The sequence below is a fragment of the Falco rusticolus genome, chromosome 3 (assembly GCF_015220075.1).
Source record: "Falco rusticolus isolate bFalRus1 chromosome 3, bFalRus1.pri, whole genome shotgun sequence".
Taxonomy (NCBI): Eukaryota; Metazoa; Chordata; class Aves; order Falconiformes; family Falconidae; genus Falco; species Falco rusticolus.
This window is the reverse complement of record NC_051189.1, coordinates 19,443,295-19,468,872: the sequence shown is the minus strand read 5'-3', so window position 1 is coordinate 19,468,872 and position 25,578 is coordinate 19,443,295. Positions and strand designations below refer to the sequence as shown.

The 25,578-nt window shown below is 41.6% G+C and overlaps 1 protein-coding gene and 1 long non-coding RNA gene across 6 annotated transcripts in view; one reads left to right on the top strand and one right to left on the bottom strand.

The window, feature by feature from the left end:
- Positions 1–10,812, bottom strand: part of LOC119144189 — a 56,071-nt gene extending 45,259 nt beyond the window's left edge. For 3 of the 5 annotated variants that reach the window (XR_005102982.1, XR_005102985.1, XR_005102983.1), the window contains exon 1: positions 592–10,812. This is a non-coding gene — a long non-coding RNA (uncharacterized LOC119144189). The remainder of the gene's footprint in view (positions 1–591) is intronic. The other 2 variants (XR_005102984.1, XR_005102986.1) reach the window with 2 other exon arrangements.
- Positions 10,813–12,503: 1,691 nt separating this feature from the next.
- Positions 12,504–24,684, top strand: MAL2 (mal, T cell differentiation protein 2). Its single transcript, XM_037380990.1, has 4 exons — positions 12,504–12,758; positions 15,025–15,195; positions 20,233–20,391; positions 22,774–24,684. The coding sequence occupies exons 1-4, from the start codon at positions 12,624–12,626 to the stop codon at positions 22,843–22,845; spliced, it is 537 nt and encodes a 178-aa protein (XP_037236887.1). The 5' UTR covers positions 12,504–12,623; the 3' UTR covers positions 22,846–24,684.
- Positions 24,685–25,578: the final 894 nt, after the last annotated feature.

The following is a 25,578-nucleotide window of genomic DNA, read 5'->3' as shown; positions in this document are numbered from 1 at the left end:
CCTTGTTGAATTTCATAAGGTTCCTGTTGGCCCATTCCTCCAGCTTGCCTAGGTCCCTCTGTGTGGCAGCCCTGCCCACAGCATATCCGCTCCTCCCTCCAATTTGGTGTCATCTGTAAACTGGAGGAAAGTGGACTTCATCAGTTCCTCGATGTAATTGGTAAAAGTGTTACAAAGGACAGCCCCAGGATCTGGACCCCTGTAGCACTCTACTTGTTCTCTACCCAGAGGAAAACTCATTAACCATTCTCTGAGCCCAACCATCAACCAATTTTCACCCATCCTAACTTGGATGCAAGAATGTTGCTGGAGACAGTGGCAAAAGCCTTGCTAAATTTGAGGTAAATGACATCTGCTCTTCCCTCATCCACAAATCCAGTCATTCTTTCATAAACACAATCAGGTTGTCAGACATGATTTACCCTTAGTAAATCCATGCTGATTGTTCCCAATCACCTTCTTCTTCATATGCCCAGAAACATGCTCCAAGAGGACTCACTCCTCTAAGCTCCATGAGCACCAACACAATGCTGATCAGTTTTAGTTCCTTAGATTGCCTCTGGCCTTTTTGAAAAAGGGTGTAACATTTACCTGTTTCCAGCCTTTAGGAACATTCCATGATCTCCATAACCTTTCCAATGTGATTGAGTGGGCCTGCAGAGACATCAAACCAGTTTTCTTGGCACCTTGGATGTGGTCTGTTTGGTCCCATGGAGTTTTCTGGTCAAACTCTCTCAAGTAATCTGTGACTGAACATTCACATGCTGCTGGTAGTTCTCTTTGAACCCTTCCCTGAAGCACACAGGAATAGGATAGCTTGTTGGTAAAGATGGCAAAGAAACCTTAGAATACCTCAGCTTTATCTGTGTCTGCTATTACTACGTCACCTGCTCCATTCAGCAATGATTCCATGTTTTCCTTGCTCAGCCTTTTTATACTAACACAGCAGTGGAAGCTCTTCTTGTTGCACTTCCCGTGCAAGGCTCAAGTGCATTTAGGCTTTGGATCTCCTGCAGCTACCCCTACAAACTCAGGCAATGTTTTGAAATTATTTCACTGTAGTCCATCCCTGCTTCCATCTCCTTTATGCTGCCTTTTTGCATCGGAGCTCCACCAAGCTCCCTGTTTAGCCAATGCCACTCTGCTGATACACCTGGCTGTAGATGTACAGTGAACACAAGACAGCTGCCTAAGACCTTGCTACATCACAGCAGGAACACTTCAGCATGCTTCCTGCCTCCTGGACAGCCAGGATTTTATGATCTTCTATATTCTGAAGATTGCCACAGTGCAAGCATTACCATCTTGCTCTCCCCAGGTCTAGAACGTGCATAAGGCACAGACACCTGTGGTAAATCTAATGTTTTAAAAACTAATTCTAATAAAACCAATCACATAATCAATATATCCCGTTAAGAATATATTTTCCTCAAGCATTTCAAACAATTTCACATGGGCATTAAGCAGATACACTTCTTTCACTGCCTTTGGTCTGTTCAATCACTTTGAAAAAATGCATAGTTCAGCACCTAGAGCAATGGAGTGCCACATTCTTGACCACAGCTATAAGAATACACAAGCATGTCTATTTAGTTTCACATAAATCTGAAATGGCACATTGCAGCTGTAGTTCAACTGGCTGAAATGGCTATTAAGAGATGCAATTTGACACTGTTTGATGATAAAAATAGTAAATGTGCCATAGAGAGAGGGATTAATTTGTGGTTATTTGGAAAGCACTGCTCTAGATTGTCTTGCTCTAATCCGTTTGAACGGGTACAAAACACATGAATTGCCATTTCCTTTTTCCCCCTCTCTTATTTATTGAAGTTGTATGTAACCTATTCAACACGTGTAAGAAAGAATGAGCAAGATCAAAGCAGTAGCTTAATCTGGGTTGCTTTTATGCTTGGGTAGTAAGGGAGAACAGCAAATTGTAAAAGCATTCTCTGCCTACCTGCCGGGTGCAGCGCGCCTGACTGCAGCCCCAGGGCCCCACCCGCGCCTGCCCTGGAAAGGTTTCTGCATGCAATGTTTCAACACCGGGAGGAAAAGTTTCACTCGATTTTCATGAGGTGGGTGGGACCAGGAACTCGCATGGCCCTGTTCTGCAGATAGCAGTAGCTGCCTACCGAAGCATAGTCACTAAGTACACAAAACTCTCACTGGCCGGAAAGCGTGTGTGATCAAGTGCATTTCTGAGTTCTGAATCCCCAAGACCCTTAACATCCTCAGTGCTATACCTATGCTTAAATCCCGTGGAAGTCCTGTGCCTAATCAAGTGAAGATCTACAGATGCTGGGGCAGCAGAGGGGCTGTAGGTATCCCCATTGGTGTGATGCAGTACAGCATGGGAGCGTCTGCAGAGCCATGACCTCCTCGTATGATGCAATTTAACTATGGTCTTCCCTTTTGCTGCATTTGTCTTTGCGTATGTGTTTTACGAAACAGAAATAACTTTTCAAAAGTAACCAGATTCCAACTATTACTTTGGTCTCCTTATTGCAGACATAGTTCAAGCCTTAAGAGTACAACAAATAGAAGTAATGTCCTTTTGGAAACAGATTTCAGCCATGAATCCCCGGGTCTTTTTCCCCCCTTACTACATGTTTCAAGCCTTTGCTATCTTATTAACCTCTCAGCAGTGAATTGTCTAGCAAGAGATGCCAATTTTCCCAACTTCATACAATAGGAGTCTTTATATCAGTTGCCTCACAACATTCCCTGAACACGTGGGGCACTCTACCGTGCGGAGGGAGGAAGGCACAACAATGAAGAGCAGTCAGTTAGTAAGAGATTAAGTAAAACTGTGCACAAAAATGTGAATACAGAGTTGGCGGATGCTTAGCATGTGAACTGAGGAATTTATTTCCCACTGTGAGCCAGTTTCTAGGTCTTGAAAATACTTTAAAGCTTGTCAGAGGAAATCTGAAAGGTTGTCAGTAGATGAAAAAAGAAATCTCAATTCCATAACTCAGGAATCCCAGAGCTTCCTGCAAGTTCACATATGTAAGACAGAGAACTTTCTCAGGACCCGAGGAAGTAGAAATACATTTTTGACAAAACCAAGGACAATTAGAAGTCTTTCCTTATGAAAGGCACAATTTTTACATCCCTAGTTTCTCATGTGTGAACGTTTTCCAACATAGGCACATACAGGGGACCCACTAAAGTTTAAGCAAGGAATGCTATGACTGCACTGCACTGTTTTCTCCTTGGTCAGGACAGTGTGTGACAAATGGTAGTGACTGTGCATGCCATGCCATGCCATGCCACTAAAAGACACTCATAAAAGAGAAAATAAGATGATAATGATAATAGTAGTAATAGTAATAATAATAATGATCGAAGAATAACTTTACATCAAAACTATCCAAGTAGCCATGAAACTGGGAAGCAGAGGAGGGAAGGTTATGGAATAAAGACAGGTATCCTTGCTTATCCTATTCAGTTGTTCTAACTACATACTTAGCTTCTGAGGATTCAGGCTTTGGTTCCTCCCAACACACAAGGATCTGATTCATAACTTAGAGCTGTCAAACTGCATATGCTATCATCAGTCCCTATATTCATCCCCTTTTGGTCGCTGCAGACAGGTAATTTTCTCTGTGCATGGAGAAGGGTATTAGCTAGTTCCTATTCCAGTGGAGGTGAGGCTTACTAGAAAAGCGGGAAATGAGGACCAACTGCTTGTATTCTTAGCAAAAAAATGGGAAAGAGAGATTTGGAAAAGGTTGAAGAGAGCCCCTCGGAAGCACAGCCCTGCATTGATCCATCTGGAAGACCATGGGGAAAGGAGCTGGAGAATGTTTTGTAGAAACAAATTTGAAAATAAAGATTTCCTACAGAAAAGCCAGACCGGGACATGCAAGGGAAGGAAAAAGGTTGTTTAGTTTGAGGTAAAGTGTGCCATTCAGTGTTGGGCACCCAAAACATGGGTAGACATTCCACTGATCACCTGAAGAACTGTTTCTGTGGAGCTGGAAGGATTCTGGGCAGAAGACAATAAGTTCAGCATGGGGGAAGCTGAGGAGAGCTTTCTGCCTGCCATAGACCCAAGAAGGAAGGAAGGTCTTATATTTGCTTTGTGTTTACCTTACCACAGACCACGTGAGAATGTGACTCAGGTTCAGAGATACCACTCGCACTACTGACCAGCACAAGAGGCTGGGAAGCTCAGAAGTCTCTGGAAGGCTAGGGCAGGCTGATACAGCTTCAAGCCTGGATGGGTGTGCCCTAGGAACTTACTCTGCTAGCCTTTGACAGAAAGAAGAATACAGACTTGGAGGGCAAAGAAAAAGAGGTGTAACAACATTTCTCATTCCCTGTATCAAACATCTTGGAACCAAGTACGTATGTATATGGCATACACAATTTCTTCAAGTTACGTTGAGCCAGTCCCTTCAATCAACCAGTCTAGGCTTTCATTTGACTCATTTTAAGCACCCTTTATATTTACTTCCAAATCACTGCAGAAAACACTGAATTTTTTTGGTACAGGGCTTTCTCAACCTAACTTTAGTTATCTGCAAGGCAGATGTCCACATCAGGCCCAGCCACCATAAACTTCCTTTGCAGTCAAGAAGCAGATACAAATGATTCATATGATCTATTTTCAGACACCTACTGGAGTACAAAATAAATCATTCCTCAGATGTGGCTATTTCTTTCCTGCTTGTAGTGGAGGGTCTAGCCAGGTAGCTCAGAGGTACACGTAGGCATTTAGTCAGCTGAATCCCATCCTGGTTTCTTTCACCATGCACCAGAAACCCGAAGGACTTCACATGAAGTTAATTATTTCTTTCCAAGTATAGCTAGATGTAGAAGTGTATGAACACAACATTAGCCCTGTACACCAAATTACATCTTCAAAGTACTCTATAAACACTAACTACACAGCAATTAGACTATCCTATTAGTAAAATAACGCACAGGATACTGACCTATTTATTCTTTTGCTATTATGTAAAATTAATGAGCTGCATTTTTTGACCACTGATTCATCCTTCTTCCAAATAGCTGTGGATTAAAATTTAAGCTACTTAAATACCTCCACGAATTACTGGTAGGGAGAAAATGGCAAGACAAGTATTTGAAATGCACTGCTACAGATTGTAAACACTCAGAAGGATATGTGAACATAAGGTACCACTCTGAATCAGATTCAAGAATATAAGAATGATTTTGTTTAAGGGAGGCTGCTATTTTAGGTTTGTTTGGTTTTATTTTTTAATTACTGCCTTGTAAATAAACTAAAAAATTTTCCTGGTAGCTAATTCATTATCCCTTTCCCTCCCTTCATCCAGCATCTCTGAGAACAGTGTGCACATCCACTGGGAGGAGTTATTTACTGTAGAGGGTGACTCACTACGTAAGAGGAGCATGTACAAGAAGTGGAAAGATTTCAGGAAACAAAGCCCAAAGTCAGACACTAATGAACACAAACTGTTAGCATCTGTGAATTAATTAAAATATTCATTAACATTATCTGTGTGAGTAAATTCTGCAGCTGTCACTTGAAAGTAATGAAATGAAAGTGACATATTTGGTCTTTAACTTATTTTTCATAGTCTATAAATGACATCCTAGCAGAGAGCGTCTCAGTGTGAGGACAGCACAAAGCACTTCAGCTTTCTTAATGATTCATAACTTAAAGGATGCTAGTAGAATCAGATTGTTTTCTACCACGAAATTGCATACATACTGTGTGTAATACTTATTTCTTCATGAAGGACGCCAGGCTAACAGGAATGCAGCTTAACTGGTTTAGGATTTATGAAAGAAAGAAAAAAACCCCTCACACCTATTTGCTTTCCTATGAATCAAAACCTACTTGATGCTTAAACTTACCAAAACTTTGTGAAAAAAACTGAGGCTGGGTGCAGTAGGAATTGAGTAGTTGATAATAGGCCTGAAGAAATACATTCATAGTAATCCCCTGATTATAAACACTTGTCAGTTCATCGCATTTGCAGCTGAGATTCCTCCAGCCTCTTCCCCAGAATGAGAATCCCTGATGCAGGTGGGAGTAACCACAAACCTTCCCAAACTCAGGGTCTTTTCAAATAAGATACTGTTCTCATCTGTTACACTAACTTCTGATGTTGCTTCAACACCTGGTAACAGAAGTAACAGAAACAGTTACTATTTGGAATTTGCCACCTGCATCAGGGATGGTTTTCAGAGGATGTAAACACATCAGCAGGCAGCATTCTCAGTCTGACACTGAAAACCGTGCATTAGAAATAGGTTTTGTGCTCTGTAAAGGGCACCCAGCTCCTGCAAATGCCTAACTCCCTATGGGAGTGCCCTATGGGAGTTTTACCATTGCAGAGGACAGGCAAGCTCATATCTAAAGTTCAAGGTTACAGAGCATGCATTTGTGCTCACTCTAAGTAACAAAAAATGAGACAAATGCTGATATATCATGACATATTCATCTTTATTGAGACCCTTGGAGTTCTCCTTGATGTAAAACGCTGTAAACTTAATGCAAGAAAACGCACTCCAGATACTAATTTCCCTAAAATCACCTATACATAAGAACATTTGAACACCTCTTTATGAACAATCTGAATTTCATAATTAAATCAATTTTCTTTCAGTAGGAATAGATAACTGTGATGATCTGATTTTTCCCTTTACTTAATATGGACACAGCAGCATACAGTGTCCAGAGGTGCAGAAGCATGGCTCAGACCACGTGAAGGCTTCTAGAGGCTGCATCAGAATTTCATCTAAGAAAAATCATGATAATGGCTTTCCATCTATCACCTTGAAAGGGAAGCAACGTCCATGTACTGTACATTCCATAAAGAAGATCAAACATGGCAGTGTATCTGGCTCATAAGTTTTGTGTTTATTTTTAAACTGATCTGTTAGTACTGAAAATTAATTAATTTCAGCACAAGCCTAATCAATCAAAGAGAAAAAAGGAACGATTTTGCCTTGGTCTGACCTACCCTGTACCCTCACTTTCACTAGCTTTAATGCAAAGGAGGCAGAGTGAAACCATGGCTGGGGGAATAGGATCATTTCATTTGGCAGCGGCAGCTCAGTTACACTGGCTTATGTGCAGCTTGAACTACCACAAGAAAGTTCATGATCGTCAGAGGCATATGATTCTCGGAGGCTGGGGTCAAAGACAGTTTTGAGATGAAGCACAGTCAGTAAAAGGATTACAGGTTTGCCAGTGATTCAGTTGTTGAAAAGCTCCCTCTCAGACCTATAGATCCAGTAGTTAATGTAAGTAGCAACAGAAGCCAGTAGAGTAAGACCCAGCTATTTTAAACAAACTGAAACTAACTACAAATATAGAGGTTACTTACGAATCCCTCAATGATGCTCATACTTAGTATCAAATAACTCTTTACCATGCTACTAACAGTCATCAGGTAAAGGCCTATTGATGTGTATATATTCTAACACTAAGATAAATCCTTTTTATTTACAGAGGAATAAATTCATAGTGCTTTGACATCTACAGGCTCACTCCTTTTGCAGCAGTGTTTTTATGCTATTTCAAAACCTTACAGAGCTTTTTTATACAAGCTTATTTTAACATGTCTCTCTGCTGCTCCTTCCTGAATTCATTCATCATAAAATGAAGCCACCATTGTCTTTTGCTTAATTATCCTTTGCCTTCTATTGGATTTTTAGCCAGGAATTTGCTCAATAAAACAAACAGTCCCCCAAAAGCAAACAAACTGCAACTGAGGAAAAAAAAGTGACTCCCAGTCAGCACTGATAGTTCATCAAAGCAATAATTATACACTCCTGACCAACAAGAGGTAAGTTCAGAGGCCAGTGCATTATAATTAAACATTAGTACATCAAGCCTTCACTGATGACAAAGTGAGAAGAGCCCCACGCTGCCAGCAGTATTACTGGCATGGCACTGTGTTGCATCCAGCTTGGCAGCACTTAGGCAGCATATCCTCCTCTCCCACTGCTGAATTCAGTGTATTCCACTGTAACCAGCTAACCTGTTCCTCTTCTACACCATGGAGCAGGAGGGAGACAGGGAAGAAAAAACATAAAGTACTGCTGCAGTGCTGTTTGTCTACTTGTTTCGCTGGGCAATTCTTAAACGAGCTTTAAACAGCCAGTGCCATTCACTCATCCCTCACCTACAAGAATGTTATGCTCCAGTTTGCACCTCCGACACGTTCCCATTCCCTGCTGAGGACGACCCACGCAACTCATTTTTTCTGCTGGCTCATCTATACCAAGAGCAGCACATTGACTTCTTGAAATATTTTCCCACTTGGTAACTTTGCTCTGCTCTGTCATGCCCCTTTCTACCCACCTAGCCTACTGCACCATGTGAGTTCAGGATCCTCCTCTCTACAATGAGATTTTGCATTTTTACCTTTGCTGCACCCTCACACATATCAAAGGAACTTCTCAGTGTAAATGAAAGGAGAACTGGTCCTTTGACTCCATGTTATACTATACTGCTAGAGAACTGCAGTGCAACAAATTTGTGTCAGCATCCTTACGAACATGGAAACGATGTTACCGGGCAGGTCAGAGATCTCATTCTGTTCTCAGTAACAGCAGCCTGCTCCACCAAGCAGGGTCTCTGGCTCAATGCCTGCCTCTTGGCTGTGTGGTGCCTGTGTGAAAGGACCCTCAAATTCCCTCACCCAGGCAAGTAAGGATTCCCGGCTTTAAAAGGCTTCCTGAGACCGAGCCTCTCACAGCTCTGGGCACAGAAGACACTTCTGCGAGCAGAGGCCATATCCAGAGTACCACCGCAGCCTTAAAGCCAGACAGAAATCGTTGCTTAGAGCAGCTCGGAGACTGCTTTAAGCTGCTCTGGGAACTGGTTTGGTAACTAGCCATCCCTGGGACCAGTGGACCAAAATGGTGGCACATTTATCTTCATATCTTTCCAGCAGGCATCTTAAGCTCAGTTTAACTCGATCAAATGAGTGATTTCAACAGGGTTTTTTTCCCCTTAGTTTGATGGTGCAAAAAGGGACAGCATGCAATCAAAAGCCTGGCCTTGCCTGTTAAAATAAAAACTGTCATGCTGCCTCCCAAGAAACCTCCCAGCAATGTGGTGGTATTTGCACACTAATTCGTAATATGCACTGGTCCAACTATGACATTAAAGTTCTGTTACCACTGAGTAAATACACTATACAAATGACGCTCAAGGGTTTCCTTATCATTCATCTTATGTAAACCAGTTTTATGCCTACTTAATTTCACTGGCTAAAGGGGAATGACTCCTGAGTTTGCACCAGTATGTGATCAGAATCCTGTGCAATTTCCAGAAGCATGTTAAATCAGTTCATCCATAAAGAGAACAGTCTGCATTTTATACAACCAACTTTGGGCTTTCTATTTTTGATATATAACTAACTAAGGGATAAAAGAGTCTGTTTTCTTTCTTAAGAAAGAGCAGCTTTGCAAATACATTAAAAAAAAAAAAAGCCACAGAGGGCTTTTGAGGGCAAGTTCCTCCAGATCAAGAAAGTAACTGGAAGAAAGCGGCAGATCCTGATACAATCGGAAAAACCTTGCTCAGCTCTGCTCTGGCTTAGGAAGATCTGTTTGTGCAGATCTGCCTGTGGGTAAACAGAGCCACATGGGTAGAGAATAGGGTTACTTTCATTTATTTTTTTAAACTTTCCAGCCCTTTGGCTATTTTGGCAGACCGCCCTTGTGCACACTACAACACAAGACATGAGATCGGCAGAGTTACACATGCTTCCAGAGGTGCTTCTGATAATGCACTTAGATAAGGTGTTAAGGCCATGAATACTTTTATTGGCATTACTTACATCTATTACTCTAGCATCCTTAAAAATCTTCAGCTCTTCCAGAAGTGACACGCCACAGGTCACAAAAGGTAGTCTGAGTCTTGCAATATAGGACTAGCTATATAAGTAATTTTCATTTCCAGCATGATGTATGTCTATGTTTTTTCAAAGTATCAATTTATTTCTTCTAATCCCTAATCTTATATGTTACGGTTAACAGCTGACTACAGATTTTCATAATCTAATGCGTTTTTCTAATGGTTGGTCAATTGGGGGAGGGGGAGAATTGCAATATTCAAAATTTCTATATATATTAAAGATATGCACATATTACTTCACTACACTTGGAACTTACATTATTTATAGTTCTGTGACAATGCCAACTTTACATTAGGCTGCCATAAACATAAGAACACGAAGGGGAAGGAGTTTGGACTTTATGTAACTGTTATTTAAGAGAATTTTTTAGTCCTTTTGGTTGTATAGACAGACAGTCTAGTATGTACAGTGAATATACTTCTGTTTACTTGTTGACTCGTGGATTTGAAGCAGCAACATTAGTTTACCCTGTAACATGCCAAGATGCAATTAGTTACACAAAAATGCTATTAAAAAGCAATCCAAAACAAACATGTCCTTTTGCCATGGAAACTGAAAAATGCAGTCCTGATACTAATCTCTTAAAGAATCCAGATTTTTAAAGATTCAAACAGTATATATATCAGTATACAAAGAATCCCACATGGCATTGTAGCACATCCTGCCCGAGCACAGTAAAACCAACTTAAACAGCTACTTTCATTTAAATGACTAGGATTTAGGGAAAAGTACTGCCATAAATTTGTTGTGTCTATGTATATCTAGCAGTGAAATTTATACTTCATTGTGAAAACCTACTAAAATTCAAGAAAATTGGTGTTAAAAGGAATGTGCAGGTTAAAATGAATGGTATTTACAAGCAAGAAAAAAATGACTGCACAAGGTATGCAATTACCAGTAAAATCCAGTGCTGCTGGAGATTAATTGTAGGGCTGGATAATAAAACTGGAAATGTTTATGACAAGTGTTATTTGTACTTCCTCTGTATAAGATAAGGATAATGATATTTCTTGTTCAGACTCATAAACTGATCAACCCGGTTTTCTACCCGCTCAGATTTCTCCCTCTTCAGGGCAGTCTCAACAGATTTAGGGCCAGACAGTGAAATTAGTTGGACATATGGTCTCCAGAATGCAACCCCAAGAACAAACCACCAACACCTAATCACTTAGTCAGAACCCCATTCCCTTCCAAAACACACCCAAATCAGGATCTGTAGGCACGCATCTCCAGACCCGGCAGCCCTTCCCTGAAGATAAATGGACAGGACACAAGGTTCTTTTAAAATAGGTCTAGAGGAGGAATATTATCTCATCTGATAACTGATGGGGTAAAGCTCTCAGAAAAGGGGGGAGGGCTTGGCTCAGTGCTTTCCTAAGCCTAATGAGAATTCAATCCCACATCTCCCACATCTTAAAGACTGCAAGAGGCATCCAGCTACAAGGGGTGTAGGGATGAGGAGAGCACAAGAAAGAATGCAAACCGTTGCTTCTTCTTCCTTTAGATGCCATGATTTTGAAGCTAAGCAGCTGCTACTGCATTTTAGAAGCATCCCAAACCTGTTCATGTACTAGGCACGCTGGAAGCATGGATGAGTTGTGTTTAGAGGAGCCAACTGCTCCCCACCTAGACCTTGGATCGGGGTGGGGAAGACAGGCATCTCAGGCTGAGGCATTTCTTGTCACCACAAAAGCACAACTGAGAAACGTCAAACATCTAAAAATAAAGGAATACAATGGTAACACCCAAGCTGGTTCTGCCTCCAGAGCAGCTGCATACACTTGCATGAAACCTTCTTAAAATGTAATCTTTAAAAATTGAGCTGCGTATGTTGAGGATAAACACCCAGCAACACTGCATGGGATAACACTGGGTGAAACTGTGCCTAGTCATCCCTCATCCTGAGCTGCAAAGGGAGAAACTAACCGAACTGCTGGATGATACCACAATCCTTCATCTGGGGAAGATAAATTATACTCAGAAGTACAAGAAAATGCATGATAAGCGGTCTGACGAACATAGAGCTTTCTGGACCCTCACCTACCCAAAACTTTTACATCAAACAAGCATTTTCCATTACTTTTAAGTAGGTGCGTAGGGTTGAGTTAGACCGAACAAAAAGAAGATCACAAATGAACGTTTTTGGTATTTTGAATAGGCAAACTAGTTACGTTTCTCAAAAAAAAAAAAAAAGAAGAAAAAAAAAAAGGGCAACCTCGTAATTTTGAAGCCACAAATATCTGTAACCAGAAAGTAAATAACAACCTTTTGCAAACCGGCGTTAGGAAATAACGCCCAGAGCGCGGCTGGATCTGACTCAGGGCCGGGGAACGCGGGGCACCGCCGCGCTGCTGGGGCAGCCCCGGCCGCACACAGCGCGGCCCCTCCGGCCGCCGGGAGGCCCGGGCCAGGCCTCAGCGTCCCGCAGCCCGCCCCGCCACCGGGCACCGACACCGACCGGGAGAAACCACCCCCGCCCGCCCAGCGCCGCCGCGGCCTCCGTCCTGGGCGGCCCGGGGCCCGGTGAAGCGGCGCAGTCCCGGCCCCGGCACCTCGGCGGTGGCCGCCCAAGCCCGGGCGAGGCGAGGCGGCGGGGCGGGCCCGGCGGCGGGGCGGGCAGGAGGGAGGCGGCCGGGGCGGCGCGCACCTGCTCCCTCCTTCACCCTCCTCCTCCTCCTCGCCCACCTGGCCGCGGCTCGGCCGTCCCCGCCGCGCTCGGCAGCAGCAGCCGCCGCCGCGGCCACAAGCAACATGTTGCCCAGCGGAGCGTCGTCCATGCCACCGCCTCCCAACCCCGCCGCCTACTTCCCGCCTCCTCGGGTCACTTTGCCCTCCGGCCTGGACATCCTGCGCACCTACTCGGGAGCCGTCATCTTCCTGGAGATCGTGAGTGCCGGGGGTGGGGGGCGGCCACCGGCCTGCCCGCGCTTTCGCCTCCCCTCAGCGCCCCGCTGCCCCGCTCCTTCCCGTCCCGCCGCGGCGGCGGTGCCCGGGCCGGGGGCGGCGAGGTGCCTCCGCCCGGGGACGGCCGAGAAACCGCCCCGCGTCGCCCGCGCTTCTCACCTGCCATTTTGAGAGCGAGGAAGGTGCGGGCGGCCGAGGCTGCGGCAGAGGCGAGGGAGCCCTCCGAGCGGCCCCGGCGCCGGTGTCGGTGCGGGCAGGGCAGCGGGACCGGTCCCCGCTCCCCCCGGCCTGCCCCGGCACTGCCCCCGGCGACACCGGGAGGCCCGCAGGGACGGGTCTCACGGGGGGTGTTTAAGCTGTCGAGCATTTGAGCCACATGGAATCCCAGACCCCCAAACCCACACCGTGGAGAGTTACGCAGGTTTTTACCCGTATGCCTGTTACGGGCGCTATGCAAACTCCTACAAGTACGTCTAATGCCGTGTGCGTGTAAGACCTTTGAGCTACGGCTGGGTGTGAGGCGCTGCAGGGCCGTGGTGCAAATGAATAGGAGGAAAAAACCCAACACCTTGACAGAACTCATCTGATTTTATTAATTTAGTTTATTTTTTTTTCCCTGGGGTCAGAGCAGGATACTGCTTGGGTCCCCAGGCTCTGAGATGGATCCCAACCTGCAAGCTGTAAAACTGCACCTGAGCAAAACACTCAGAACACAAGCCCGGGCACTGAATCAGGCCCTGAGTCAGTAGGGACAAAAGGTTAATTAGGTTGGCCAACCTGTTACACATCTGACAGCCGAGCTGAAATGGACAGGCGTAGTATAAGGGAAATGGCACGACAGTGGGTGCTGAGATTAGAGCAGTCTCTGTGGTAGATTTCTAAATTTAAAGAAGCCTTCAAAGTTGCGCATTCAGAATACTGGAAACAATTCACGTGTCTCTGCTTTTTGTTTAACAGACACTTTCTGCTATCCCTTCTGCTTCCTCACTGCCCATCACTATCTGGTCTCTGAGCAACAGATTTGCACCTGCAGTCTTGTGAAACTAGAGAAAGTTTGGTTCTTCACAACAGCTAAAAAAGGAACCCTAGAGAACAACTTGAAGGCTAATACATAAACCCTTGGGAGCTTTGAACTGAGACTAGCAATGCATCTTTACATATATGCTGCTGCAATGTAACACAAGAGAGGAACCAACTAATGTTATAGCAGGCATCTTTTGAAAGGTATCTCTCATCCAACCTTGATTCAAACGAAAGTTCTCTGAATCTGGAAATGTTACCTCTAACTTTGTAGTTGTAAATCTGTAGGATTTAAAGAGGAAAGTTGTAACTTGCCTTGAAATTGATTGTAGCTGTCACTACACAGCAGGTTGGATTATTAAGATAAATCTTTCTGTGAGAAATGAGCATATTTCAGATGGCAATTACAAATTTCTCCAGTTATCCTTTTTTATAAAGAGGCAGGATTCGAAGGGAGAACTAGTACCCTTCCTTAGGTCAAGAGCTGTTTAAAGTAGGCAAGCCTTAGAGTATGTAAATTCTCCATCAGCCTATCATAGAACAACATCCTCACCACTCATTCACTGCAATCAGTATGCTGAAAAGAAAATTGGCGGTGCTGAATTCTTCCCTGGGTTATGAATTCTGGAAAGCTGTGTGTTTTTCTAGACATTACAACATAATTTACAACTCACCTTATTCTGTATTCTAGTTTTCTTTTTTACTTTATTGCTTAATCTCTTCTCTTTCAGCTTTCTATTACAAATGCATTGAAAAAGAGGATGTAGTTTAATCTCTTTTCTGTATCCCATCTGATTAGGACTACAAAACTAAACAGTATGAGATTGAATCCAAATCTGGTGTACATCCTTGTCATGCTAACTTCAGTGTGTCTATATAGAGATTCGTATCTGTGTGTCTGAACAATGTTTTCAGATTTCTTATATTTCCCTCAAAATGAAAGCAAGAGTAAAATTTGCACCAGCAGAATGCAAGTCACCTGGGTTTGTAAATCCCGTTTTCAAGACTATTTTAAGAGCCCTTAATAATTTCAGAGTGGCTTCATCTTACCACCACTTAGTGCCTATCATTTCTGAGAACGGCACTTGGGCTCTCTGAGTACTTTTGAAGTGTTTCCTCTTGGTTCCTAAAAGTAATCTGAGGACATGTTGATGTATATTAGTTCTTAGACAGAAAGGACTGCATAAAAGTAATCTTCCAGTTCATCATCTGTATTCCTTTCTTGCAGCTATTTGGAACGATAGTCTGGATTTTGGTAGCTTCTACTGGAGTTCCGCTGCTGCTGCTGCAGGGATGGGTAATGTTTGTAGCAGTGACTGCGTGGTTCCTGTCCATTGTGTTCCTGTGTGTGTTCCTCTTTGGTTATGCAAATAGAATTGCTGTCAACTGGAACCAAACAGTAAGATTTTTTTTCTTTATTTAAGGATTCCCTTTGTTTTATAAATGGAAGATCATTTCATGAGTACTGATCCTAAGTCTTAATGTCTGGCCTTCTGTTTTAGCAGAAAGTTTTTCAAAACAGAGGAATTCAAAACTGGAAAAAGAGGGAGTAGGACTACAAGGATGACAGAGGAAAATACAGGACCTCTTTTACAATGGAGTCTGAAAGAGCACAGCTTTTTAAACTGTTTGAAGGAGCATACTTGTCCTCTATGAGCCCATAAAATGCATGAGCAGTAGGAAGAGGACTAGTTTAACACGGCATGACAACAAATTGATTTAAATGGCCAGAAGTAATTGTGGACTGGAAAATGGAAAATACTTTCTGACTATTAGACAAGTGGTAGTAACACCCTGAGAATAATGCGGGGTAGAAAGATACATCTAATATTGTAAAGGAGGTGATAACATTCGTGAACCCATTGTGTGATGTGGTTGTCTGAGATAGCATGGACTGGAATAAGTCACCCAGGCAGTCTCCTCCAGTTCCTAAGAAAGTCTTCTGCTGACCTTTGGGTCAATTCCTTAAAGCTAGGGCAGCATTGGTGAGTGACTGTTAGACCTTAGGTGGTCAAAGACAACATAACCTGCAGTATGATATCGGTTAACATTTTTTTTAGGAGACTTAAGATTTATCTTTCTTAGAGGAAAAACTAGAGAAGAGACTACAGGTATCATTATGCACTGCTCAGCATTTCTTCATTGTGGAGACAAGACTTGATTTTTGCTGTAATGGATTGTTATGGCTTGTGCCGATAGTTCTCAGACTATACCTTCCCATTAAAACAGGGAAGCGGTTGGCTCCAGTTTTTACCGACCACATAGATACCTCAGGTTATTGACTGCTATTATGTATCCCTTTGTTGTTATTAACTGGTTTTTACCTTGAGTTTCTAGCACTCAAGTAGTTACTCTCTTATTAATAAGAGATGCCAAAACTGTGATCAGAATGGGAATTCCCCAAAAAATTCCGAAAGGACTGGAACTTCTAAAATACAAAAGTATGGCTGTTTAGAACTGCTGATCACCTTCACCTTCCTCCTGTGTGGCTTAGTTTTCCTATTGACACTTCTTGATCATAGCTGGAATTGTGTGTTTCAGTATCAACATCTGCAATTATTTCTCTGTTCACGTTACTCATGGACAGTCCCTTAAAACAAAAGGTCTTTAAAGCAAATCATAGAGCTTCATGGGTCTGGGGCTCTTAACTGGTAACTTCAAAGCCCATCAGTGTTAACAGACTGGATTTTATTAAAACAAACTTTAGTACTTTTGATAGCAAATACACATCCATACAGTGTCAGCTTTTCAGCACAATACAGGCAGTAATTAGGCTAATAACGAATTACAATTACAGAGACCTTTACAGGAATTTATGCTGTGACATCCTCGCAAGTTATGATGCAACAAAGCCCTTGAGCATGTGCATAACTTAAGTAAATTAATAGTGTCCTGGGTTTCATTGAAACTGCCAATTTACAATCACGCATCTATTTAAGTGTCGCTGGGTGAGGGCATAGCCTTTTATAGATTGAAAATGCTACACAAATGTTCATCTTACAACAAATTTGTGAATGTGTCTTACACATTGGCTACTTGATGCTGGCAGTGATTTGTTGTACTGTTAATTTCGTCCCCTTGTATGTGAGAAATTACTGAAACACTTTATGTCAGGAAGTTGCTACATGACTTGTATAAAAGCTGCATCTGTGGGACTCTGCAACTTAATCTAAATAACTCTCATAACTAAGTCAACATTTTAAATAAATTCAGAGTGAATCATTTGATCTCTAACATGGTAGCTGAAATCCAGCCCCTTCAGCCATCAACAAAGCTAAGATCATTTGACCTATTTTCAGGTACCCAAATGTTCTGTAACCTGTTGGGACTAAACTCTTCAGCTGCACTTCACAAGGATTTTTTACCTTCTGTTGTAAATAAATACTAGAAACACTAGAACTATTTTTATTAGTATAAAATAGTGTACCTGTTTGTTTTAATATGGCATGTATTTAGGTAAATACACTGGTTTTGCTATTTCTTAAACAAAATAGAACTCGGAAGCTACAGGTCATTAGATTGGGTCAAAAATGGGAAGTCATGGTTTAGTTATATTGGAGTACTGTAGCTTCATGTAAAGATTCATGAAGAAGTGTGGTTTAAGACTCCAGGAGTTTAAATGTAAGTTTGCAAAATAGGATTGGGTTCTGACAGTCCTGCATTTAGTAATACCTTATGTCACAAGTAGCTCCATTGATCCTAATACTGATACTTCAAAAGTAAGATGCCACACAGATCGGGGGTGGAAATATGGGCCTTATGGAGGTACATCACTCTGTGCATCACTGTATTAAACCAGACGGTATGACAAATACTGTCCTTTACAGCCTGACTCACAACACACTCATTTACAAATTAGATGTAAACTAACATATCATGCACATCTGGTAGTGTTTTACAGATACTTTGTATGAGATTTCAATGATAATACAAGTGTGGAGGCAAGGGAGAGTCAGGCACCATGCTAGCAATTACTAAAAACCAAAAAAACCTTCCTCATAAGATGTTGGGTTTTTTGGTCGCAGAAACATGAAATCTTACTGATACTACATAGCTTCACTGTAATTACTGCCAGGAGAAAGAAATTAAAGGGTCTGGCAGGAGAATGAAGGAAATGAAAAAGTTTGTCTTCTGAAAATATCTCTCCTGTATGTAGTAAGCACAGTCTTCCTCATGGAGCTATTTTGCTCCTTTGTGAGCTGTGGTGCCAAAAGCATACAGCTGGTAACGCTGGCATAGTTGCATGCTTGGTATTTAGCAGCCCAAGAATAATGGATGTCCTTGATTATTCATGGGTTTGTGCAGACCTTTCAAGTTGCTGGAATCCTGTGTTATGAAATGTCAGGCCATGATATGGGGTCCAGTATTCGTCACACAGCGAACACACACCTGCATGCAGTCTGATGTGGTGTGCGTAGGTGGCAGCATGAAAGCTGTGCGTGTCCATCTGCCAGCTCAAGTGAGCAGGGGTAAGCCACAACAGCTAAGTGTCTGGTGGGGAAGTGCCTCCCCCAGCTGCAGCAGAGCACTGCAGCTTCTGTGATGCTTCAGCACTCTTGTGCTGGAGTAGGTCCCTACTATTTTTTTCTATGACATACAGGCATTACAGCAGAGCTGGTGACTGAGGGAATGTTTCTTACACCCAAAACTTGAGATCTGGCAAGCTTAGCCCATAAAAGCTATCCAGCTAGGCTAGGAAGGTACCCTCTGCCCCCTTCTCAGTTCTGTGGATGTCAGTGGGGCCTCCTGGTGTTACTCCAAGAGGAAGTAACTGTTTTTAAAAAATGGAAAAAACCCCAAACCAACAACCCAGCCAGAAAGGAAAACCAAAAGCTGGGAATTACTGCAGGTGTTTTGCCAAAACTGGCAAAACTGTTTTGCCAAAACTGGATTCCCAGTAATTGGGAGTCATTAAGAAAAGCTGTACACTCTGTGACCTAATCACAAATGATCAAATGATTCTTAATTAAGAGAAAATTGTTTCCTGATCTGAGTGGAATGGGAAACTGTAGTAACAGCATATATCATAACTTATAAAAACTGAACAGGGTGTGATTTAAGTAGCTTTAGCTGCTATCAGATACAGAAAAACTGATGAGTTGGGAAAGAAAATTCTTTAAACAAAAATAAAACCTCGCATTTCCAAAGACACAGTTCTGTAAACAGGGAATGCAACCCATTCTCACTTCCATATCAGACAGTCAATAGCTAGTGCATACGAATGCTGTCTGCTGTTAGGATGGACTCATACGTGGTGTACCCTGGGTTCTCACTCTTGGCATTCTGGTATTCCATTATGTTCAAGTGAATTAAAAGCACATAAATAATTCCTTAGTGCTGGAGGCAGAATATGCAATGTGGATGTCACCAAAAAGCATGCATATACTTCTGTATAATTTTAAAAATTGTGTCTATGGCTTTTGCAGACCTGCATAGGTATAGGCAGAAAGTATATGTTGTATAGACTCAGGAACTGAGTGCAGTGCAAATGTCAGCTTTGCAGACTCAACAACAGAAAGAGATGTTGGAAGAATATTTAAAGTATTTTAAAACTGCACTGGAACATGTCTTGGCTCTTGCTGTGTGGAACACTGGACTCTGAAATACAACCCCCAGTAAGATTTAGGCACCAGAGCTGCTTTTTCATGTGCTCCAGTAATAGAATCCAGAAATAAGAGTTAGATGTTTAAACCTTGTGTTCAGCTAGCATTCACCACAGAGGAGGGAATCGCCTGGAGAAGGCCAGGAGAGAAGCATATTTAAAGTGAATCCTAACTCCTGTCCTCTCAAGTGTCAGGCATTTTATTCCACAGTATCATGAAGTACTTCCAAATTACTGTATTTTGGGCAGAGCCAAGTCAGAGAGAGTTCTCAAGAAATGCCTCAGTTCTTGGATTCTGATTGTATCATGAAGTAAACTTCAGCTGTGTCAAGGCTGAGGTGTTTCTAGGCATGTACAGAAGCAAAATTTAAACGTGGAGGGGGGACTTCTGGACCTTAGGTTATAGCTGAGAAGGGATTTGGGGGACTGCAAGCTTGTATTATACTGCTTAAATTGTGATAAGATTGGCCTGCATGTCCCTTCTTTTTTATCTAAGCCGCATGAAGGGAGAGCAATGTAAACTCTAACGGCTTTGAAGTGATCTACAGGGTCAGCATATGTGCATATAGGTGAGCACATGCCTCTTAATCTGAAAGACTACAGGGTTTGGGGAGAGTTGCCCTTCATCACTGATTATGTTAGTGAGTTGCTTATAATTGCAAGCAACTGTGAAAACATGTGCAGGTTAAGCTTTGCATGGATTTAACACTGCTTATCTCAAATTACCGTTATCGGTGCTCATTTCATGTTTCAGTGCTTGGTTTCATTTGTACTGAGACTGGAAGAATTAGATACGTATTGCAGCCCAGACTGATTCTGTTGTTTGCTTTTCAGGATTTTCTTTTCCATGGGACAACTTTTGTCTTTTATTTTGGAGCTTTTCTACTGCAAGCAGCAACTACATCTCTACATTACTTTCCCCGCAAATTCAATTCCACCACACAAGAGAAGCTTCTAGCTGATCATGAATATAACATAAGCATAGCAGCCTCGGTATGTATTTCATACATTTATATCTGAGAAACAGAAGTCTGTTGTAAACTTTTGTAGCCAGCCATTTAACTTGGGAACTTAATAGCAAGCTGGAATAGAAGGAGAAGTTGTGAGAGAAAGGATTGTCTTTGAGTGTGTCTAACAGTGACGTGCAAAAAATACTGGAATAAGCTAATGCTAATGTGGTAGGTGCTCAGTTGCCTGTCTTCGCTGCTGTGTTTTAAATATATGATCACTACAGCTTATAATTTTCAGACGAGGTATTTTGTAAAAGCAATGTTGGTTATTAGAATAGAAGGAAAAGATAGTAACTGGGCCTTCATCAAAGCATCAGGTGTGAATTTCATGCTTGTGCTCAAACTTTCAGTTACTTTTTTAATACTATTTAGATAGTCCTGAACATGCCACGGGGAAAAAACACTTGGACTAGCTCCTTGTGAAGTTCCAGATATGTCATTTATTACATCAGGCGTAAATATCTGTAAGGGCCCTGTTGTCTATTATGGCAAGGATTAGAGTGCTTTAATTGATAGCCTAAGCTCAGACTGCATTTTTCTCACTCACTGTAGTTGCATCATCACTAAGTCATTGCATCTGGTGATGTGGGTGTGCATAGCTGTGTAAGAAAGTACACCAGCCTCTAGCTTTCTCCCAGGCTGGACTCCTGAAGGGCAAGTAGAGGTGTGCCAGTAAGCTTCACTTAAAGAACTGAAGCTACTGTTCTTATTTTTTTGTACCATACAGAGGGTCTTGCATACCCCAGGGAACTGTACTTATTTATTAAACTTCTAAAGCCTTCTGAGGGTATCTGTTGTCCTTAAAACTAAATACACCATAAATATTGTGCAGTACAACACATTCAGTTAATCGTAAGATAAAAACAGATGAACATAAGGTGTAAAGTTCACATTCTTTCTGCAAGAGGAGAATAAAAAGGAAAGGTCCTTTCAGTCTCTGAAGGGGTGAGGTGGGCATGGCAGTCTCCAGGCCCAGAGTGCCTCACCGTTACCCTCTTGCCAGTAACACACTTGAGCACATCTGAACCCTGTATGGGCCCATATGGCACAAGGACAGAGGTGGTGTCTCATACCTGTGCCTGAACTAAGGGAGGGCTTTAAACTAAGCAGGTGTCTAAGATTCTACCCTTAAGTGTAGCTCTTCAGTTCTTGTTCAATGTTTTCAGATCCCAGTGAATATATGGTCATTTTGTCTGACAGCAGGATGCCGAGGACTCCAAGAGACCTTTCCTCCCTCCATACTGTTTTTCCAAGGGAGCATTCAGTTCTTCAAGCCTCTCAAATCCCTGTCAAGATAGGGGAGGTGGAGACTTTTGTAATTTGCCTCAGTATTTTTCATTAAGAGATGCTGGGAAATGGTGAATCAGATAACTGAGTCTTTAGTGCCTTTGCATTGTTTCCGAAAGTATGTAATTATAAAGTCAGGACATACAGAAAAAAATTGTAATCCTTTGAAACACTTGATTAAAACAGTCCTGTGACCTACATGGAAAAAAATAAAAGGTTTCTAATATTTTGTCTTTTAAAATTACTTTTATATACTGTGATTAAAAATATATATGTTCATTTTATATGGGTGATAGTTCCACAGTGTAGCATCTTTTCAAAGCTTTCATTGTGAAATTAACACTTGTATAGAAAGCCAGGGATAGGTTTTTACGACATGATTGAATTTGTATGTTCTAAGAGACAGAATCCATTGTTAACACTGGACAATATGAGAAACTTTTTTTCAGCAATTCAGTTTCTCATTTCTTCCTTCTGGTTTATGTTATATATTCAAGTTTGCTGTGGCATGACCTTCAATTCAAGTCTATTCAGTTCAGTTCTTGAACAATAGCAACTTCCTGTCATTTCTCTGGAAGTTGTTCTAATGGCTGGTTATCTGGTCAAGGAGGCCAGATTTGAAGCTGTTTCTGTGTTTCTGCAAGTAGAAGAGTTCTGCTGTTTGGAGGGATGTGTTGTCTTAGTTGTTTGCTGGTAAAGGCATTAACTTGGAAACAAATCCAAGATTAATGTTTGATCAGTCTAGATAAGAGGAAACTGAAATACCCAGTGTACATACATATGATTACTTTGTACCGTAACTCATGCAGACATTCTGCTTCATACTGTATTTCAAAACGTCTTCTGAAGCAGGCAAGTAAGTGAAAAGCAGTAACGTGGTGTTATAACAGAGAGGTTCATGAGAAAACTTAAGGGGATCCAAAACCTATCTTTACCTTAAGCATTTTGGCCGGGGGAGGTAGCTTTTGAATCATTTGTGTTCCTGTATTCATTTAGAATAGGAAAAAAAAAGTAGAACAATATAATGTGTGATTCACTTTTTCCTTGTTTCTTCTTTTTATTCCTGCTCCTTTTTTAGATTTTTGCCTTTGCAACAGCTGTTTGTTACGGTTGCAGTACAGCCCTGGCATTAAGAAGATGGAGGCTATAGCAGTTGAAGAAAGGTTAATGCCTGAGTGTTCTACTTCAGGTCAAATTAAGTGCTACATGTCTGTTTTACTGTAATCTAATTCAAAAAAGACTTTTTGTTTTTTGCTTAAACTCTATTTTAAAGTGCTGAAATAACCCCTAACCAGAATTTCCTTAACAGATAACAAGTTTCCATCTCTTCCCTTTCTAATTTTTAATTTTATTTTGTACTCATTAGAAGCATACTCATTGTATGGTGTTACGGAGTTCAGGCATAAACAAATGTGTCATTAGCAGATAACAGAATTCTAGTGCTAAATCAGAAGAGGAAGAAGATGGAAACTAAACCAGCACGTTAACTGCACAGACAGCTAAAAAGCTCCCCTCCATTAACTCCTGGGATTGGGCCTTAAGTGTTTTGCAGCTTACAGTGCATTCCACACAGGTAGAACCTTGAGGGTACGGAGAAGACTCCTCCTGGTTTTAATGTGTGCTGCTCCTTGCAATGATCAGAGCCCAGGCTGACCAAATTTGTGATACCAACTTAGTATATATATTATTAACTTTGATGTACAGAGAAAATATTTTAAATATCCATCCAGTGAAATCTTTTGATACTCTTTTATAGCCATATCCAGCTATGGTCATCTGATCCTTAAAGCTTACTGTATTCTTTAGTAGGTGGAAACTGTTTGGGACTGTCAGTCAGTAGTTCATTAGTTTTAGGAATTCAGCTTAATCAGATCTATTTATACTGCAAAACAAAACAGTGCATTTGTGTTATGTGTGTATATACATGGTATATTTTTGTTTAACAGGAATATTTGCACTGGTTTAATTTGTAGAAGTACAGCGTTGGTTTTGTTAACTTCAGGTGCTGCATGTTACTTATTATGTGAGTCAATAGCATTTGAATTGAGTACCAAATGGTGAATAACATCTGACCTCAATTCTTGCGGTATGTTATTTGTTGCATTCTAAACATGCAGTGTTGTAAACGTGTTTTTATTTGGACAGATGCCTATGCAACATATTGCTGAAAGCAGTGGAATGCAAAGCAGTCCACCCACTATGGAGTCTGCTTTTGGCACAAATGAAGTTTAATTGAGCCTCTCCTGAATAACCCTGTTGTATAATGACACGCAATATATATAGAAAATTAATGTAACAAAACTAAATGACAGCATTGCGCTCTGCTCCCTAACACTTGTGCCATTATGCAGATGGTGAAACTTTTTTTTATAATGCTAGGAAATAGTTTTTCGCTCTTGTGAATAGTGCCAAATTGATAACCTGGGAGAATAAAGGCTCTCTGTCATTTGTAAAACAACTTGCCAGTGCAGCTGCATATTCTGCAGAGACCAGCAGTGGGTTGGGTAAGGGAAGACAGGACTTTCTTCATTCCCAGGCCTACTCATTCTCCTTGAGCCAACGAGGGTGTCTACTATGAAGGTTACTTTATCAAACTTGTCAGGTACAAGGATCTGTGAGAGCCAGCCACCCTCAGCAGTGCCCTGCAGTCCCTGCTGACCCAGGACAGGTTCTTAGGGATGACACAGCAGTGAGTAGCCGCCCTTCTGACTACTGGAACCACTTGGTCATCCTGAATTACTGCAATGGGATGTTTTCTTATATCTTGTTTCCTGAAATTTTTATCTTCCAAAGATTTTGTACTCTGGCTAATTATTTTTTTTCTAATTCTCTATTTGCATTGAAACTCACTTTGTGAACTTTTTATCGGGAGCCATATACTTTTAAAAATACTTCATACTGTATGAAATACATTTACACTGGAGTATATGGATGAAAGTATGTAACAAAGACTTATGCTAAGCAGCATTAAAATTACTTAATATATTTATGGCAGTAGTCTGTTTATTAATTCTGTCTTTGGAAAGTAACTACCTTGCAACTTGGACTGACCTGATGCTAGACATAAAATTAAAGCTAAGATTTCTTGACAAGGCACAAGTACATTGGTGATAGCTTTATAGCCATTTGCCATGTGACACAGCATGAATATTAGTGAGGAGAAGAGTAAGGTTGGCTGGGACAACGTTGCAAGTGGGTGCTAATCTTTGGTGTGTTTTTTCCTTCATCCTGCAACCTGCATATGCACTGCACACCACAGGCTATGCATGCTACAGCTACAGTCTCTGCAGCCAGCTGGGATGGTGGGCGAAAGATCTTAATCTTTTGCCTGTTTAAACCTACAGAGTATGAATCTCACACATGGTGTCAATTAAAAAGCTGTCCAAGTTTAGAGGTGTAAAGATCATGATTGATGGGCGCTGTTCAAGTCTCTTAATCTACTTGTGGAAGTCCAGATAGCAGTGTGGTTAGCACAGCATGGAAACTGTTTGTATAGTGAGGAAAGGCTGAACTTTCCCTCTTCAGTATCAAAGACAAACAAAGGGCAGAGAGGAGATAAAGGTAAAGACTACAGTAATGGAGAACAGCTTTCACAGCTAAAAAGGAGTGAAAGAATGGAAATTTTCTGTTAGTATGCAAGGAGTTTGCAGTACTTGGAGGAAGATCTAAGGAAGGACACACCAGAACAAGCAGTTACATTCTTTCAAAAAAAAAAAAAAAAAAACAAGAAAGGAAAGGAAAGGTGGGACTCAGAAATGGTATGTGCAGGCTAGGATGTCCGTATGCAAATACTGATACAGGAATAACACGTAATTCTTGTGATAGGTATTACAGGTGATACATGCAAGCTGGTTCTAATAAATATCACTCTTCCCTGTACAAA

Excerpts from the sequence above, each read along its gene's own strand:
- MAL2 (XM_037380990.1), top strand. The coding sequence starts at position 12,624 with ATGTTGCCCAGCGGAGCGTCGTCCATGCCACCGCCTCCCAACCCCGCC. Across the intron at positions 12,759-15,024 it reads CCGTCATCTTCCTGGAGATC|CTATTTGGAACGATAGTCTG; the intron begins GTGAGTGCCGGG and ends CCTTTCTTGCAG. Across the intron at positions 15,196-20,232 it reads CTGTCAACTGGAACCAAACA|GATTTTCTTTTCCATGGGAC; the intron begins GTAAGATTTTTT and ends TTTGCTTTTCAG.